The sequence below is a fragment of the Oreochromis niloticus genome, linkage group LG3 (assembly GCF_001858045.2).
Source record: "Oreochromis niloticus isolate F11D_XX linkage group LG3, O_niloticus_UMD_NMBU, whole genome shotgun sequence".
Taxonomy (NCBI): Eukaryota; Metazoa; Chordata; class Actinopteri; order Cichliformes; family Cichlidae; genus Oreochromis; species Oreochromis niloticus.
This window is the reverse complement of record NC_031967.2, coordinates 41,450,790-41,468,699: the sequence shown is the minus strand read 5'-3', so window position 1 is coordinate 41,468,699 and position 17,910 is coordinate 41,450,790. Positions and strand designations below refer to the sequence as shown.

Here is a 17,910-nt window from a genome sequence, read left to right as displayed (position 1 = left end):
AAATCGATGGGATATAATTCAACTAATGATATTTTTCTCGCGACATCTTTCAGTTCTACGTGAGTAGCGCATCGGGGAGGCAGACAACTCTCGCGATACTTGATTCAATCAAACGTTCTTCCACTATGGTCTCGGCTCTGTCTGTCCAAACACACGGCGGCTGGTAAAGCTGGTCATTACCCCTCCAAATCCCGCTTTTTCTGTCGGTAAGAAACACGAAAAAAGCTGAAAACACTTGTGAATGTTACATTAGGTGCATTTTATCTCAAGTGTGGATGTTCAGTCGAGTTTTCGGTTGTTTTTATAAAACTTTTCCCGTCATGTCAACAACTGTTGTTAAGCATTAACTTGGTTTGGCACCGTGCAGGTGCACTTGTTCCGCTTTATGTTCATGTATTTGTTTTCATAAAGCCTTTGCTTAAAAATGTAAATATGTAAACCGTGTGCAGTATTATTGCTACCTTATATAATATAGCCACAGTACTCCGAATATTCCAGTTTTTTGTAGCGCAAACTTTAAACATTCGTTCGTTCTGTGTGTTTCTGTTTAGAAAGCAGTGACGCTCACTGAACCGTGATGATGGTGATGAAGAAGAAGATAATGGTGCGGTCAGCAGGCAAACGATGATGAGGAGGAGGATGAAGCTGAGGGTGAACCGCAGCCAGCTGCTGTCTCTGTCCAAAGAAGAAACATCTGGGAGCTTCCAGAAAGAAGGAACGCTGCAGGTCGGACGGCAGGAGGCAGGTAAGAGATTCTGATCTGTTCTATTCTCCTTTATCGTAACTAATGGAAATAGTCTTTTTTTTTCATTTGTTCTTATTTTTAGTTATTTAACTTCACTTTCACTGCAGTGTTTTGCTCTCTTTTGTCCTCCTTCGTTGTCTTCTTTGCTATTTTTTTTTAAATTTTTCTATTTTTTTTCTAATTTTTTCTTATTTGTCCTAATTTTTTATGCTTCTTATTATCTTCTGTTCTATTTTGTTCTCTTTTATCTTTTGCCTCTCATCTTCATTTTCTTATTCGTTCTCTTTCATCCTCTTCTTTTTTTTTTACTAGTTCTCTTTTTTGATCTTTTGTTCTGTTTTTTGTTCTCTCCTGATCTCTCATGTTTCTGTTGTTTTTTGTGATATTTTCTTCTTCTTTGTTTTGTATCTCTCTTCTTTTCTGTTCTGCAGTCATCTTCGTCTGTTTCCATCTCCTCCCTGACTCACTCTAACTTTACTTCCTGGAACCTCTGAGTCTGCATCCGTAGAACAGTTTCCTGACTCACAATCTAAAGGTCCTGAAAGAAAACGCTGTAGTTAAACACGCTCTGCAGAGCTCCCTTTAGACAGATGTTTCCATCTTAGTGTTCAGAAATCGCACTAAGAGCCGTTCTGTGCTCTCACAGTTCTCACAGAGCGGTTCTGTCGTCTGAGAGGAAACCTGCTGTTCATCCTGAAGAAGCAGGTGAGACTCAACATAAAGACATCAAACAAAACAGGAAATGTGTCTTTTTGTTCTTTATTAAAGAGAAAACATGTGAAACTTTAACACAGGCTGGTGAGCTGGAGGAGGTGTTGCTGCTGGAGAGATGTAACGTCATGAAGCTTCCACACAATAGCAGACGGCTTGCTGTCAGTACGTAACACACACATTAACACACCTTTTCGCATACTATGTGAGCACAGTAAAATGTGTTAGTGTGTGTGTGTGTGTTGAGGCTTCGAGAGCGGCGACCCTCCCGTGTTCCTGCAGTCGAGCAGCTCCGCAGAGTGCACGTCATGGCTCATCAGCCTGAGAGACGCCAACATCAAGGAGATGAGGAGACGCATCACACACCTGCGCACGCTCATTAACACACACACGCAGGAACACACAAAAACCACCACGGACAGCCCTGACAGTGATGGAGGTGCAGGTGAGTGAGTGGGTACCAAGTAAGTTTTTATTGTTGAGTTTTAATTCAGTTTCAAAGAGACATTATACTTTTTTATTGAACTGATTTTATTTACTGCTGCCCACATGACCTGAACCCAGATAAGCAGTGGACAAATCCATCCATCCATTCTGTTCCACTAATCCTTATCAGGGTTGCGGTTGGGCTGGAGCCTATCCCAGCTGCCATAGGGTTTATAAAAATAGCACATGGATGTGTGTTAAACTAACAGGTTTGAATAGCTCACAGCTGATGTAATGCTGTTCTATGGCCACCAGGTGGAGCAGAATCTGCTGGTTTGGTATCTCCACTGCACCTGACAGTGGGTATGTCCCACACACACACACACACACACCGTTAAAGCTTTCATTTATAACACTGCTGATTTTCGGTGTCATACTGTGTGTTTTTGTTCCTTACGTCTTTCCCACGGCCCTTCTTCTCTCAGAGTGTCGCGGTTTGGACATCATCAGAGATAAAATCCAGCTTCACATCTCTGTCATCGACACACACACTCACACAGTCAGGAAGCACTGCAGCGCAGAGATAGCAGAGGTACACACAGACACACACAGGCTGCCATGTCCTGTTCTTTGCTTTTATTGCTCTTTTTGTGAGAACCTCTTTCACACACCATTTGTGGCACAGTGAGCTGGGTTATATTAAGGTTAGGTTCAAGTTAGGGTTATTATTTTCCTCTGAATTAATCAAGCTGCATTCTGTGTGTGTGTTTCAGGGATCAGATGATGGTGTGTTTCTGACATCAGTGTGCTTTTGTGACGACTTCCCGCTATACCGGCACTGCAGGATCAAAGTCACTGTTTACCACGCAGACGACTCCACAACAGTGAGTGTGTGTGTATATATGAGTGTGTGTTTCCAGGTGTGTGTTTTTTCAATGTGTCTGAAAAATTGTGTGTTTAAGAGGATTAGTGGTGTGGTTACGTGCATGTGTAATACCAGCAGTGGTAGCTTTTCAGCACATGCACACTCACTTTCTCTTTTGGGTCACTTAATCTGTCTCTCTCTCTCTCACTCACACACACTCACACACACACACACACACACACAGAGCTGGTTGTAAGAGTAACACCCGAACAGCCACAGATGCTGAGAGAGAAAGTGAGATTTCAGAAAAGCAGATATTTCCGTTTTCAGCTCTTTTCTCTCTGTCCTCTTTGCCAAACTCCAAGCTGCCAGCCAGTTCAATTGTTTCCCATGATGCTCAGGGGCGTGTGTTTTTAATCCAGTCGGCCATGACGAAACGGGAGGGGGAGGGACGAGGGAGTGCGAGGATACTCGGCCGGTGTGTGTTGGTCTTTTCAGCTGGAGACGGATCAGAAGGGACGACCAAAGGCGACATTGAGTTTATTTTTTGTGCTCGATGGATTATTGTTTTCTGAGACGTTTAGTTCCTGGACCAACGGATGAACCCGCTCTCCTTCTGCTTCACCTTTCTCTTATTTTATCCACATTTTTGTTGAACGGCTCCTTGCAAATGCATCACGAGCAGGAGAAATCTGCTCTTACAGCTGCTGCCAAAGTCAGCGTTGAAATATCAAATAAGCTTTAACATCGAGTATGCGTTCAGGTGCAGATGAGTGTTGCAGGAGCTGTAGCTGGGATGTATTTCTCATTGTCCGGCAGTGTGTCTGTGCAGCAGCTTCAGTTTAGATTTGTAAAACTTTACCTGCTTTTGTTTTGGGTTCAAATTTATTTCAAATATATTTGTTAATAATGAGTGTACAGTTTTGAGACTGCAACCAAATCGCAGCATTGTACTGGCAGTAGGACGTAGATATATCTAAATGCAGCCTGCATGAAGTGAGAACCTGCCAATATGGAATCATTAAATTAGAAAAGTGATATTAAACTATTAATAAATGTCCTTAAAGACTGATGAGCAGACACAGGTGAGGTGGCAGCAGCTTACAGAGACTTATTTAAAAAGTCAGTTTGATATTAAGAATAAAGAAAAGTTCAGTTGTTTTGGAAGTTCACATGCTTACTGTGTTGGGATGTGTACATGTGACTCACTTCCTTTGTGTGTCATTGTATAGATTCAGCTGGTTAATCAAATCTTCAGCTGATGTTAGAAAGCAGGAAATCCTAGAAAGAAATACAGAACGGAGAGACTGAAATAGTGAGAGTCAGAGCAGAAACAGGAAGTCACTTTTTAAAAAACCAACTTTCTGAGGATGCAGAGGGCCATGAAGGCATGCACCGACTGTCTCCGACCACCAGGAGACGGCCACAGCGTCTCTGCTGGACAGGTGGGGAAAGTCCAAATGCATCAAACCCCATAGATTCCCATGTTAGAATGCCTTACTAGCAGCAGAAATAAGCACGCTTACAGCCCTACAAAAATTAGTTTCAGTCTCTATGGATCGTTTCAAAACAACTGTAAAGGGTTAAATATAACTTTATTTATTTTGGTATTTGTTAAGGTTTAAATTTAGAGATGTGTCTGCTTTGATAGATAGCCGTCCATCCCTGAGCTACAGTCAGCTACTTTAGCCACAGACCTGACCGGCCAGGCATCAAATACTGGACAATTCTTATCGTTTGAACTTTTTTACTTTTGAACCGCAAACATAATACAGCTGCATATCTAGAAGCAAATGTACAGTTTATCGCAGGTTTCCGTCATTGGCCTTTGAGGCAGATATCAAAGCCTTCTACGAGCCTTTAGCTGAGTTTAGAGACGGGAAATTTCCAAAAGTAGCCCCCAGCACTCTTATATAGTGACTAAGACCACACTAAGTGAATGGAAACATGCTCTGTATTTGTAGAGGAAGGTTGACAGTCTTGAGTGGGCTTTTTAACTTTAAGGGATATTCCAGAGGAAATTAGTTTTAGACAGGGGACTTTTTTGGTAAAACACTGATACATGTTAGGTCTTGCAGCTGATGCTTATTCAGGTTTAAATGTGAAACTTCCTCGTCTTTCACACTCTGCAATACAAGGTTTTGCTTTGGCCCTGTTTGTGATCGCCGCATAGTCCTGATGCTGTTTCCTGATAAGCTGGTGGTGCAGATGATGCATCAGTTCAATGTCATTATTATGGAAATAACACAACAGAGATTGTTTTATTGTCATGTGTGTGTGTCAAGGTTTGATGGTGATTTGCATTTAATCTTAAAAGCCTCTTGCTTTTCCCAAGAACTGAGTGAGACAGATTAGCTCGGTGTGTGTCTGCATGTTTGTGTGTTGTAACCCTAACCTTGAGCTGCAAACGAGGAAATGAGGCAACAGTTTGCATGACTGAAGTAAACCCATCAGTATCCGGTTTCCTTCCGAGTTTCTGCCTGTCTTCTAGTGGTTTTCTCTTTTCGGCGTCCTACGAGGGGCTCTGACAAAGATGAAGATTAACTTATTTGAAGAACGTTTTAAGGCTTTAGGAAAAGTTTGTTTGCAGGTTGGCTCTGCTGTTGGGAAGCAATCAGAACATGTCATAGCATGTCTGCTTTAATATGTCCTGCATTATGATAATCTAAATGTAGTAATCACACAAAAATGTTTTTTTTTTACAAAAAACAACCTTCAACATTCAGAACTTTTAAAAAATAACTGCCTGATTCGCATCGACAAGTTTCACTGCACAAACTCACGGACTAATTTATATGACCCAGAAATAACCAGCAAATGAAAGGGAAGGTAAGAACTGAGTAAGAAACTTAAAAAGCAAATCAGCCTGTTTAAAAAATGAAAAGGGTAAACCTCCTTTTCGGTTTCTAAAAGGGAGCCGTTATCTCTCTCGGCTAGGCGGCCAAGAATGCTGCAGTTGATGCATCAGTACGCCTACACTGCTGCTTGCAGTGGTCCAGATGCGGGATGCATCTGAAACTATCAGTCTTACATTACACACAGAAATGAAAACCTGCCACAAAATGTTTGGCCAGATATCCAAGTTCATTAGATGTTTGTACAAACATTACTGAGCTGAATGAATCCTCACATGGGAGCTACTTTCTGTGTGGATTGGTCTCTTTTTATGTCTGGTGTTTTTATTTATTTGTGTACGTTTTATTTTTATTTTTTGATGGTCACCTCTCTTGTTGAATATTGGCTTGTATTGGCATGTATGCATGTTTGATGTGATAAAAGATATCAGACTGAAGTAAATGCAGCTTACTTCACTCACTTTGTCTTCAGTGTGATGCGTGTTTGTGTGTGTTTGTGTGTGTTTTGGGTGATTTGAGTGCTTTTCACTCGTCAAGGTAATCCTCTGAGCTTCCGATTATCGCCATGGCAGCCGAATGATTTCAGTGTCGTTGCCGTGGGGATTTTTGATAACAGGGCCGTGACCTTGTGGAGATGATGAGTTTGGATGTGTATTTGGTCCTTTATTAATTCATATTCCAGTGTGTGACGGAGAAGCTTTAAGCTGTGTGACAGCTCTGTACATACCTTGGAGTGGACTACATCCTCCCTATGGGGGCTGTTTAGCTAAGAGTTATATAGTTTTCACCATCACTGTGGTTTATACTCACAGCCGAGCCTTTACTCTGTGGCTCTGTTACGTCGGGTTCAGACTGCACGATATCAGCCTGGCTCTGACATCGTAGGGCACGTGTTGTACAGCTTTAATCTGGTCTGAACATCGCTTTAAGTTCTTAATAAACTTTGGCCTGTGCAGTTGCAGCTGTGGTTTGTGTAGTGACGGTGCAAGCTCACAAGCTGCCTAACACAGAATTCAATTAAAGGGAAAGATGATGCTGCAGGCACATAGTCTCAGCTGAGAAGACTGAGTACCCCACATCTTTACCAAGTGTAATGGAAGGCCTGTTTATCCATTCACCATTAGACAGCTTTTGTTTTCAGAAATCATTACAATCTTGATTTTGGTATTTGAATCCAACCAGCAGTAAGAGTATGGAGTCACAGAGGAAAGAGAGGCTTTCAAGAAGTTCTTTGGAAAGTTCAAGAGCTAAAATAGGTCAAATATGATAGTGCTGTAAAGGTCTGTTTCATTTTTAGGTGCAGATAAAATGCACAGTGAAACCGTAACACTGGTATTACTCTGTCACTCTCTGGCTCTGTGAGTGTGTGGCTCCATAGTGTAGTGGTTTACAACCCAGATCCCTTTAGGGTCATTCTGTGTAAAAATCTGGCCAGTCAGACACAAGGACATGCCTGCTGCAGTGACCCCTCGTAAAAGACAGGGCAGCTGGAAGTTTTTAGTCAGTGACTATATTTTGCCCACAAAACCAGTTTGTGAAATTCCCCGTATGCTCTGGCTTCTTCCCACAGTTACGTGCTGATTCCAAAGTGGCCTGTGAAGGCTTTCTAGGGTGTAAGAGTTCTGAAACTGAGATTGTGACCACACTACAAAGGTCCTCTTTGTGGTATTACTGTAGCTTTTAAGGCCTAGTAAAGGCCTGCTGGTCTGTTGGAAGCTGTGATCGGTGAATTGAGATTTATCAGAAACTTGTTTATAATCAAGTCCGCGTGTCAAACCAAAACTGTTCCTAAAAGTTGAGTTTTGAACCAAACTGTGGGTATTTTTACTCCTCTGGTACGCCCTGGCTCTCACCCAGTGTTTGCCAGGATAAGCTTCAATCTCCAGTGACTTGAGATATATAGTTAAGAAAACAAACGCCCGTTTCTCTGCTTCTTATTTATTATTAAGGAAAACCATCAGGCCTCTAAAAGAAGAAGGTTTTGTCCTTGAGTCTCTCAGTCTGCAGCCACACTGTCAGATGAGGCTACTAGAGTTTATGTTACGGCTTTATTAATAGTATTAAGTGTTAATGTTATACATGGTTTGAAATTGTGAAACTGTGTAGTCAATGTTTTTAACCTGATTCTAAAAAAAGGCAACTTTTTTAGTTATCATCATAATCTTTAGAGCTGATGTTTTCACATAGAGCTTGTTGTCAGCAGAAATTGGATATATTTATATACCTATGATGTGAATCACAAGGAGACTTTGAACAATGAAAAAGCAGTTTGATGTGAGATGAAACGACTGTCTTGCTCTGTTTCTGTCTCAGAGGAGCTTCCTGGGTTTCACCTCGTTCTCTATCAGAGATCTGCTCAGGGTCAAGGAGCCTCACGTCTCTCTTAGCCTCAGGTAAACACACTTAAATCTTCCCCTTTTAACCATATTCATCAGATCTTCTCTTAAAATAAAGTTTATAATTACCCTATGTCCCCCTTATCCAGTTTTGCTAACCTTTCATCACTATTCTGCATGGTTTAACTCATCAAAAACTTTCCCTAACCTAAGCTCCTCCCCCGCCCACCAGTGAAATCACCAGAAATCCACCCTGCAGGCATCCGAAGTTCATTTTAAGTTTATCTGATCTGCACGCACTCTTTTCCTCACCGTGCATGCTCTCTCCCAGCTTTACCCCATTTCCTATCATAGAAACGTTTTGAAGTCAATGAATTGCACGTCATAAAAAACTTCCAGGATTGTCCGTTGCTTAGATACTGTAGACCACAAGAGGAAGTGAGGAGAGAGCGTGGGGCTCCACCTCTGTAGAAAGTAGAAAAAGGCAGCTCCTTCCTGTTTTGTCACCACAGCATCTTTAGAGAGACAGACGAGCAGCCGTAAAGACTAGATTAGATGAAAAAGCAAATTCCGAGAGATCGAAGGAGGACAGGAAGAATGAAGACGAGGAGAGAGAGGCATAGATCCAGAGCGCGGTCCAGGCATGAGCAGGCGGAGTGCAGTAGGTGTGTCTGTGCTGGCATGTTGTATCCAGGTGTGCCTCGCTACTAACACATACCTCATGCAGGCTGGCAGAACTGCAGATTTTTGTGTTTTTCATAAAGAAGCATTTCAAATAAACTTACAAAAGCAAGGCATCTTTATCCAGAAATATTTGTTACCACCTTAATGGAATTTCTCACCTAGTCTTTCAGATGTGTGTTGTTGTTGGTTCTTCTATCATTTCGTCGTGTTATTTTGTCTTTAGTTAACTTTCCCGGTGCTTATTGTGTAATTGGTAGCCATTACTTCGTATTTATGTTGGTTCCTGATGACCTTAATGGTGATTTGTTTCTTAGTATCTTTTTTGTTGTTGTTCTAGTTATGTTGTTAATATTTAGCTTTAATTTTAGGGTCAGGTTATCAGGGGGTCAGGAGGTCACGGACCGGTCCCTAGTCCTGTGTAGTCCTGTGTAACTGAAGCTTAAGGAAGAATGTGTATTGGCAAGCGGTTGCTGGTGAATACGGGTTATCTAGAAAAGAATAGCCCGCTATTGTCTATGCACATGTACCACGAAATTGTCTAATTGAAACTGGTCACAAAGAGGTTACAATGACCTACTTGTCATTGCTTTGGTTGTTCTAGTTTGTGTCGAAGATGGCAACTTGTTTGCAAATACTCTCAAACACTCAGCTTGAAAAACTGTGATGCAACCCTGCAAAAAGCAAATCCTGGTGCAGCACCGTGCGCCTTACTGTGACAAGTGTCATGTGAATGACCTCAACCAGTAAGTGAATGCACATTTTCCCCCCTCATGTTGCTTGTTGCCAGATGTTACCCGATCAGTCTCTGGGTTACTTCAATGCTTAAAACTCTTTAAATAAGAATTTTCTGAAACATCAGTGGAAAAAAACAACAGGAAAATCACGTCTGGAGGCCATAAAAAAGTGTGCAGTCTCTATTTCTACCCCTGTTCTCTTGCTCTTTAGCATTGCCTCGTTGCTCTGTTTAGCCGTGTATTGCCAGTAATTTTGTTTCTAGTGAGCTTCAGTTCTCTAGTTAATAATTAGTTTTTGCTTCCATCTGTATTTTTACTGGTTTCTGTTTTTAGCATCTACTTAGTTATTTTGTTTAAGCAACTTTTTATTTCCAGCTAATCATTACTTTATCGTCTTAAACATGTTCCCTCCTGAACTTTTCTTATTAATGGACTCTAACGTGCCTTTCCTTGATAGTTGTGTTTTTTTTCACTACCTTCTTTTTGTTAGTTACAGTTTATGTTTATGGTTAGCGTTGGATTGTTGGTTCTCTGGTTTCTGACCACCTTAAGTTGCTCTAGTAATCTTGTTTTGAGTAACTTTTGTCTTCTCGGTAGTTGCTTCGTCTTTCTCAGGCTCAGGTTAGCCTTGTATTACCTAGCTTTCTATTTTTTTCTTCCCGTTTGCTTCATTGGTGAATCAGGTAGCAGGTGATTGAAGCTAGTCTTGCTAGTTATCATATTTTTAGTTAGCTTTTTGTTCAGTCTCTCTAACTTTTCCCACTAGTTGCTCTGCTGTCTTCTTTCCCAGAAGGCTTGTTTTGAAATATTTTAACGTGTCCCCGTGTGTTCACCTGGTCCGTTCCAAATTATGAATATGAACTATGAAGAGGAACTGAAAGGGGATCAGGTTTTCTTGGCTTACAGTGGGCCTCTCAGGAGTGACTGTCCATGTGAGCAAATCCACATACAAGGCAGAGTCTGTGTTCCCACAGCGCTCTACTTCTCATATTTCTGATATGTTCATGAATTCTGTTGAATTAATTAGCATTAAATGTCCTATTCATGGTACCCTCACCGCTCAGCGTTTACTTTTTTTGTGTTTTTTTGAATATGAAGCGTCCACTCTTTCTTCATCAGGACGATGGATGGCGTGAACGAGGTGGGGGAGGTGCGGGTGTCCCGCGTGCAGATGGAGGGAGACAACGAGAGTCAAACTCCTTCTGAACACAAGGTAGCACAAAGTTGTCTTTCTCTTTCAGTGGTGCTTGTTTGATGCACCATGGACTCGTCTCAAGTCGACTCTTGGCTCTGTGGTTTCCTTTCTGGCACATTTGAGGTCTAGGTTGGTAGATGAGTCACAGTGAAGCTGCTTTGTCACTGCCCAGTCTACCTTTCATTTTAAAATGCAAGAAAAGAGATAAATAATAACAAATAATGTTTGACCTACTTTCTCTCTTTCTGTTTTCCTGCTCCAGTGTTCCACGCTGTGTGACAGTATTCACGGCTCTGTCCACGACAAAGACAACAGTCCAATGATGAGAGCATGTGAGGCGCACAGTTTACAGGATATGTTCTGTGCTTTTATATCAGTTTTCCTTCCTTAACCTTCGTGTCTGTGTGTGTGTGTGCGCGCAGTGCTTTGTGCTCAGGTCTCTAAGGTGAACAGGTTTAAGACAGAAGATCAGAGGTGGCTGCTGGTCAGGGAACAGATGTCAGAGACGCCGCTTTCTTTCTCTCTACCCAAACAGTTACTGAGCTTGCTCATACAGGAGCATACAAACAGGTATGCAGGGCTTGTTCTTTGCTCAGAGTGGGCCTTCAGGGGGTGATTACTAACATTTGAGTCTTGTTTTATTTGACAGTATATGCATTTCACTTTTATTACTGATGATTACATAAGCAGACATGTTTACTATACTTGTGTAAATAAAATGTACATTTAAACAACTTGAAAAAGTTCTTATTTTAGGATCACCTAAACGTTTGGCCACCATACAGATTGAAGAGACAGAGAGATCAGCCGTGCAGCCCCTTTACCATGTTGTAGCCCAAACTGCTGAGTCTTTGCTCTAAACTTCCTCCAAGCTATGTTAGCTCTCTGCTAGCTGCTGTTACATGCTGAAGCAAACACAAGACAACATAGAACTGAAACAGACGTGTCCATAAGTCGGCATGCTGATACAGATCCAGCGTAACGTTAGATTAGTGCATCCCTGCAGAGATGAGATAATGTGGTGTGCATGTTTTCACACTGTGCTTCCTGGAAGTTGTTCATGATGTTATTTTTGGCTGGGTTTACATATATATGTAAATAGAAATTTAAAAAACCACAACCTATGCAAAAATAAAACTCTGTAAGAAAACGACCCTTTATCTCAATAACCTGAACTCAGGTACCGGATCAAAATCAACTTGAAACTGAAGTTTATTCTTTAGTAATTCAAACTCTTCCTTGTTTATCTTATTCTGGGCATTCTTGCAACACCCCAGGTCATCCTCTGTAAGGAACAAGATGTTTTAGCTCCTCCCTTTGTGGACCTCCCTCGTTTTATCCAGAGGGCGCAGAGCAACTGCACATACGAGATGAACAAGCAGGGGAAATGTATGGAGGGACATACGTGTGGGTGTAATGTTATTACACGCAACAAAAGTTAGACAACCACTGTTTTCTGCTGCCCCTGACAACAGCAGGTGGGCGGGGCTTCTGTGAGATCATCATGTCAAGGATATCACCTGCCTATGACATCATAAAAATCCAAGAGTAGAAAAAACACACTGAAACTCTTTGTTTCTTTCAGCCTGAAGTTTTTTTTTTTTTTCCTGTTAGAATTCAGGAAGTGAAGGAACTCGGTGACCTTTCACCCCACTGGGATGGCCTTCGCCATGATGTCATCAGCCACTGTAACCACTTGACCGGCTGCTATCAGGAACTGCTCACTGAGCTTGAAAAAGTTTCAGGTGAGGTCACGGGATCTTCATGCGGATTTGAGCTTTTTCCACAGATACTAACTGGAAGTACACAGCACTGATATATCCTGATATATCCGCAGCTTCATCCTGTTTTAAGCCGAGCACCAGTAAGTCAGACAGACACCTACAGTTTGTTCCGACCAACCTACACACGCAGAGGATGGAGGTCACCAGTCCCGACAGCACAGGTACATCCATGAGCCTCCTGCTTCTTAGAGATGAGCATTTCAAAGCTAACATATGATTTGGTGTCTGAAACTGCTGCTGGCCTCACAGAGACTGTTTAATGCAGGGAAGTCGAACTCATTTTAAATCGTGGGCTCATACAGCTCAGTGAAACTACATGAGAAATATGTAAAATTACAGAAAATGTTCTGATAGTGGATCATCCAGATTGTCCTTTAATTAAAGAATTGAAATTAATTCACAGAAAAGGTTGTTTTGGGGTTTTTGTTTTCCCCCTGTTGACTCAATATAAAGAATAAAAAAAGACATTTCTGTGGTAAATAATAAAAAAACAGGAACTTAACTCTCATTTCCTTGTTTATCGATTACTTAATTACTCTGCTGTAGTGTGTGATATGAATTCATACTACCTCGGGGGTGGGGTCCCATATCAATAGAAAAAGCTGTAAAACCAATGAAAATACAGTTAAAAGTAAAAAAGCTAACTCATTTCCAAAGCCATTCAGTGGGCCAGCTTTAAGTCTTTTCAAGGCCTATTCTGGCTCCCGGGCCTTGTGTTTGACACCCCTGGTTTAAAGGTTGGAACTACATATTTGGATAGTGATTTAAATTCTCTGCAGATGAGGTCACAGGTTTAAAAAAACACACAGACCTGTGGACATCTGCACAGACTCTTGTGCTCCACTCGGACCAAAGTGCACCCCATGAATGTATCTAATCATAGCTTAAGATATACACGTTACCTGTAAAACTGAACATCTAGAGGTTTCAATAAGACTGTTGTTGGGTTAAAAGCTGTAGCATCAGTCTCTAATTGTAGTTGTGGCTTACGAGTCAAGTCGTAACAGTATTTGGTGGTAACCGCTCCACATTGACTGTGGTTAATTGTGGCAGAACTGTATCATGCTAGTGTTACGTAGCAGATTTGCCCTGTAGAGTACCGTATAGGACTTTCTGACAGCAGTAGCCATCTTTGATGCTGTGTCCTGTTTGCACAGTATGAAGCGTCTCACAGTGCGGCACGCTTTCCTGCTCCCGTTTGCAGCAGTTACAAGCGTGTCCTTCTAATTTTAATGGTGTTTTGTGAACAGCTTGCAGGTAAATTCCTGCAGGTTTTTGTTGCATCCCAGTCGATGCTGATAAATAAGAATAAAAAGATGCATTTGTTATGTTGACGTAAATTAAAAATGCTCAAATATTTAAATATTATTTAAGTGTTTCTAAATCATAACCGAACTTTCTTTAACTGCTTCTTATTTCTGTTGTGTATTTTTTATTGTCTTTTGATGACACTTTACAATAACCATCAGACATGCATGTAAACAAACAATCGTGATTGAAACTTTATCAAGTAGTTAATTTACTGTTAATAATAATAAATAATGTTTGCCATCATCAGTAGTGTTGTAATTCCCCTTTATGTTGGTTGTGTGAATAAAAGGAGAAAATAACATTTTATGTCAACGCGGCTGTTGTCTCAGTCTGCGGCTTCCTTTTTTCTTCAGGCCTGTGGTGCATGTGTGGTATAAACAGCGAGACAGCGCTCAGTCGGAGGCTGTTTTATAGTAACTCACACCACAGGTTTTCCTAAAGTAAACAGCCGCTGAAAGCAAAAGTAAAAATGAAACGGGTAAGAGAAACGGGGTACAAGGGTTCACAGACTGGTACTACTGCCACTCCACCACTCCGTACTAAACATTCCTAAACATCATCTATAAACTGTATGTGGCTGGTTAAACTGGTTTAATTGGAATTGTTTACCAGTTAGTAAACATTATCATGTATCATGTAGCAGCTGTAAACACCACATTATGATTTACTGATGATGGTTATTATAAAGTGTTGCTTCCCATCTTCACCTTTCTCTCTCTCTCTCTGTGCTTTAGATGCTACAAAGCTCGCTCTCTCACTCACTCATCTCTGTCCTCAGGTGTTTGGTATGACGTTATAACTTTTGGTGCTCCAGCCGATCATCACCAGGCCTTCAAACACGGAGGGCTGAAGAAACTCCTCAGCAAACATACAAACCTCAGGGAAAGGTAACGTCTCCACCTCCACTCTTTATTTCCTCTTTCTCCTCCTTCCTCCAACAGCGTCACACTCAAACATAATATTGTTGGCTGCTGTCGGTTAATCTCTATAATCTCGACTCTGTCAGGATTAGCGTTGCTGCATTGTAGAGTCGGCGCACTGATGCTTTAATTTTTATGGAATTATCTCAGTCTGCACACAGCAGAGGGATGAATGGCGGTTATGTACGTTTAGAGTTAAAGAGATTGTAAATGCTTGCTGTAAATTAAATTGAACTGAACACAAGTTAAATATCTCTAAACATGAACTCATGGACAAAAGTTTTCTCATTGCCACAAATTGGTGACAATTTATCACAAATAATTGGTGATGATCGTTCCTGCATTAAGAAAATTACACTGTGGACACTAAAAAGCGATCCAGGAGGAAGTTGGGGACGGTCTGTGCATTTTCCAGCACAATGTAAGATTGTAACGAGGCAGAAGGTCCAACCAAGTGACACAGAGATCATCGAATGAACATTTTGGATTCATCCCCAGATCTTAATCTGATTTAGTGTGTGAAACACCAAATTTGTGCCACTAACAAAACCTTTGTCCATTGCTACGTGTTAGTCAGTGTTATACAGCGGTCCCTCGTTTATCACGGGAGTAGCGTTCCAAAAATAACCAGCGATAGGTGAAATCTGCGAAGTAGCCAACTGTATTTTTTATAATTATTATAGATGTTTTAAGGCTGTAAAACCCCTCACTACACACTTTATACACTTTTCTCTGACAGGCTTGAACATTTTCACACTTTTCTCTCTTGTTTAAACACTCTCAAAGTTCAAACCTTTGTAGAAAAATAAGTCCACAGATAGAATGAAACCAAAGGCACCCGCAGCTGCCTTTGACGGTGCAAAACGTTTTGTCGACGTTGTTGTGTTTGTTGGGGAGAAAACTTACAAACATAGAGTACAGCACTTCAGAGTCACACTGCGAGCGATCGACGATTTAGATAAATTTGACAAGATGAATGCATTATGTACTGTGCAGGAGACACGGCACGAGATTGATTGACAATGGTCTACAGCCAATCAGGATGTAGAACACAATGTGCTAATAAAAAAACAAAAAAAAAAAAGCATGCAAAATTACACACAAAAAAAAAAAAATCAGTGAAATGTGAACTGCGTTACAGTGAGCGATCACTGTATTGCATAAAGAGGCGTCTCCAGCTCTGGTCTGTCTTTATTGATTCTTCGAGATAAAAACTGATTTTTGTGTGTCCACATGTGCAAACTGCAGCCTGTGCAAACCAATCAAATCAAATTTGCTGTGTTTTTTCTGCATTGAGGTTTGATATCAGTCTAACAAGCACGTCATGAAGGATGAATACTTAAAGTTGAACTTTAACTCAAAAATGCTCAGCTTGAGGTTTAAGAACAGAAATGTCCTGACCATAGGGGTGCATCACGGTGCTCGCAGGCAGAGCACGTTTTCAGGCAGAGCTTTGGGGAAGTCGATTTTATAGAATGCAAAAATAATCCTACTTCTCACTTTGACCCCAGTAAACTCTGTGATCAGTTTATAGCATCAATCGTCTTTTTTGATTACAACATGTTTAGTTTGGAAATAATGGCCCCACCTAGAGTTAAATAGATCGCCTAGGCTAAATCTGCTAGACTACGCGCGTGCAGTAGTCTTGGATGTAACCCATGTCCTTCACATCTGGTTTTAAAAAGCCAAAATGTTGCAGTCAAGGATTCAATACAAATTCATGTTGTTATCTGTTGTAAACATCCCGAGTGTGTAATCTACACAGGTGGACCTGCTGAACTGTTCAGTCTCTTTCAGTTTAGCTTGTTGGTAAAGTTTTCCTCGTCCTCCTTTCTTTCCTCTCCAGCTGTGTGTCTTACTCCCAGGAGGAGAGCTCTAGAGCCAAGGAGCTGCTGACAAGGATGGCCCAGCTGCAGCCGTTGGTCTTCGGACTTGCAGAGGAGCTGCTCTCCGTCGCGCAGGAGCTGAACACCGCCCGGCTGCGGCAGGTCCTAGGCAGCCTGATGGAACAGGTGAGGAAGGAAGAAAAAGAATACAGCTAACCAGCAGTCGCTTGGACACCAAGAAATCTGATGTTTCCCCCTACTTTGTCGTCCACCAGACCGAGCAGTTTGTGCACGCGCTCAAAGAGGAGTTGGTAAAATGTGCCTTGTTGGAGATCCATAACCAGTGCATCGCAAATGCCAACAGCAGCCACGTCCACAGCAACGGGCTGCTGTGTGAGAACTGTCCTGCCGATCAGGAGCAGGACGGTGGCCGACGCGACACGGAGTACGACGAGGAGGAGTGGGCAAGTTGGAGTGTGTGTGATGTCTGCGTGTTTCCGATAGCATTGTATGATTCCAGTTTTTATATGCGTTTGTTTTTGTGTAGGACAGGGTGTGGGTGAATGTCGGAAAGAGCATCAACTGCATTGTTGCCATGGTCGACCGACTGCAGCAGCAAGAGGAGACGCTTCAGACAGTGATGTCAGCAGAGCCGCAGGAAGGCACCGGGGACACAAACTCTCAGAACACAGGTGACGGTAAATCACGTTTCAGACTACTTCTTCAGACAAGTGCATTTTTCTGCTACTGTTTGCGTATAAAATCATTTTTATACACTTTATGTTTTAATATATTTGAAAAAATTCTAAATTTAGCACTAAATTAGGGATAAAAAAAACCCTGATTCGTCAATTGTTTATTTTGCAATAGGTTTTTGATAAGGTTTTACCCAAGTCACCTCAAGTGCTGTGACTGGTGTTCATCATTAGTAGATTCAGCTGTTCAGTCGATAGTTACCTTGGCTGTCAGTATGCTGTGTGTCCATGTGTATTACTCTGGAGGAGGAAGTCTTGAAGTATTATTTGACATTGTACATTAATAATGTAAATAAATAATTAATGTTAATATCATGGATTATGCTAGCTGCCAACCAGCATTCTCACTGAGATTATGCTTGCAATAACGTTAATAAGCTAGAAACAGTTTTCCAGCGATGTGCATCTTGGCTATGCATGAATCTTGTGATGGTTAATTTAACCTCGGGATTATTTCATCTCGAGTCCTTCAAATCAAAATCAGTCCACGTGCTGAGACAGTCGGAGAACGCCTCAGTTTTTAAACTCTGATCAGACTTTGACAATGAACAGGGTTTAATACATGCACAGAGCACGTTTGAATAACAATTTTTAATGCTTCACTACTTTCTTTCTGTTTGAAAGATCACTTCATCTCACTCATCAGTGCTGCATTTCCTGTTAACTTAGTTTTGCTAGTTCTTCTTCTTCTTCTTAGATAACTCGTTTTTGGATATCTGTTTTTTGTTTTCTTTTTTTAAAATTTCTGATTAAATCACCAAAC

General features: G+C 41.4%; 1 protein-coding gene across 3 annotated transcripts in view; it reads left to right on the top strand.

The window, feature by feature from the left end:
* Positions 1-58: 58 nt before the first annotated feature.
* Positions 59-17,910, top strand: part of LOC100702844 (type II inositol 3,4-bisphosphate 4-phosphatase) — a 33,385-nt gene continuing 15,533 nt past the window's right edge. Inside the window, exons 1-18 of one of the 3 annotated variants that reach the window (XM_003456463.5) lie at positions 59-206; positions 552-745; positions 1,392-1,450; positions 1,540-1,621; positions 1,704-1,901; positions 2,198-2,245; positions 2,368-2,474; positions 2,656-2,766; positions 7,916-7,995; positions 10,476-10,569; positions 10,814-10,883; positions 10,974-11,121; positions 12,166-12,296; positions 12,389-12,496; positions 14,425-14,533; positions 16,413-16,578; positions 16,668-16,856; positions 16,940-17,090. In XM_003456463.5, the coding sequence (XP_003456511.2) occupies positions 625-745; positions 1,392-1,450; positions 1,540-1,621; positions 1,704-1,901; positions 2,198-2,245; positions 2,368-2,474; positions 2,656-2,766; positions 7,916-7,995; positions 10,476-10,569; positions 10,814-10,883; positions 10,974-11,121; positions 12,166-12,296; positions 12,389-12,496; positions 14,425-14,533; positions 16,413-16,578; positions 16,668-16,856; positions 16,940-17,090 (1,972 nt within the window). In that variant the 5' untranslated portion in view covers positions 59-206; positions 552-624. Of the gene's footprint in view, positions 207-551; positions 746-1,391; positions 1,451-1,539; positions 1,622-1,703; positions 1,902-2,197; positions 2,246-2,367; positions 2,475-2,655; positions 2,767-7,915; positions 7,996-10,454; positions 10,570-10,813; positions 10,884-10,973; positions 11,122-12,165; positions 12,297-12,388; positions 12,497-14,424; positions 14,534-16,412; positions 16,579-16,667; positions 16,857-16,939; positions 17,091-17,910 lie in introns of all 3 variants that reach the window. The other 2 variants (XM_025905986.1, XM_025905985.1) reach the window with 2 other exon arrangements.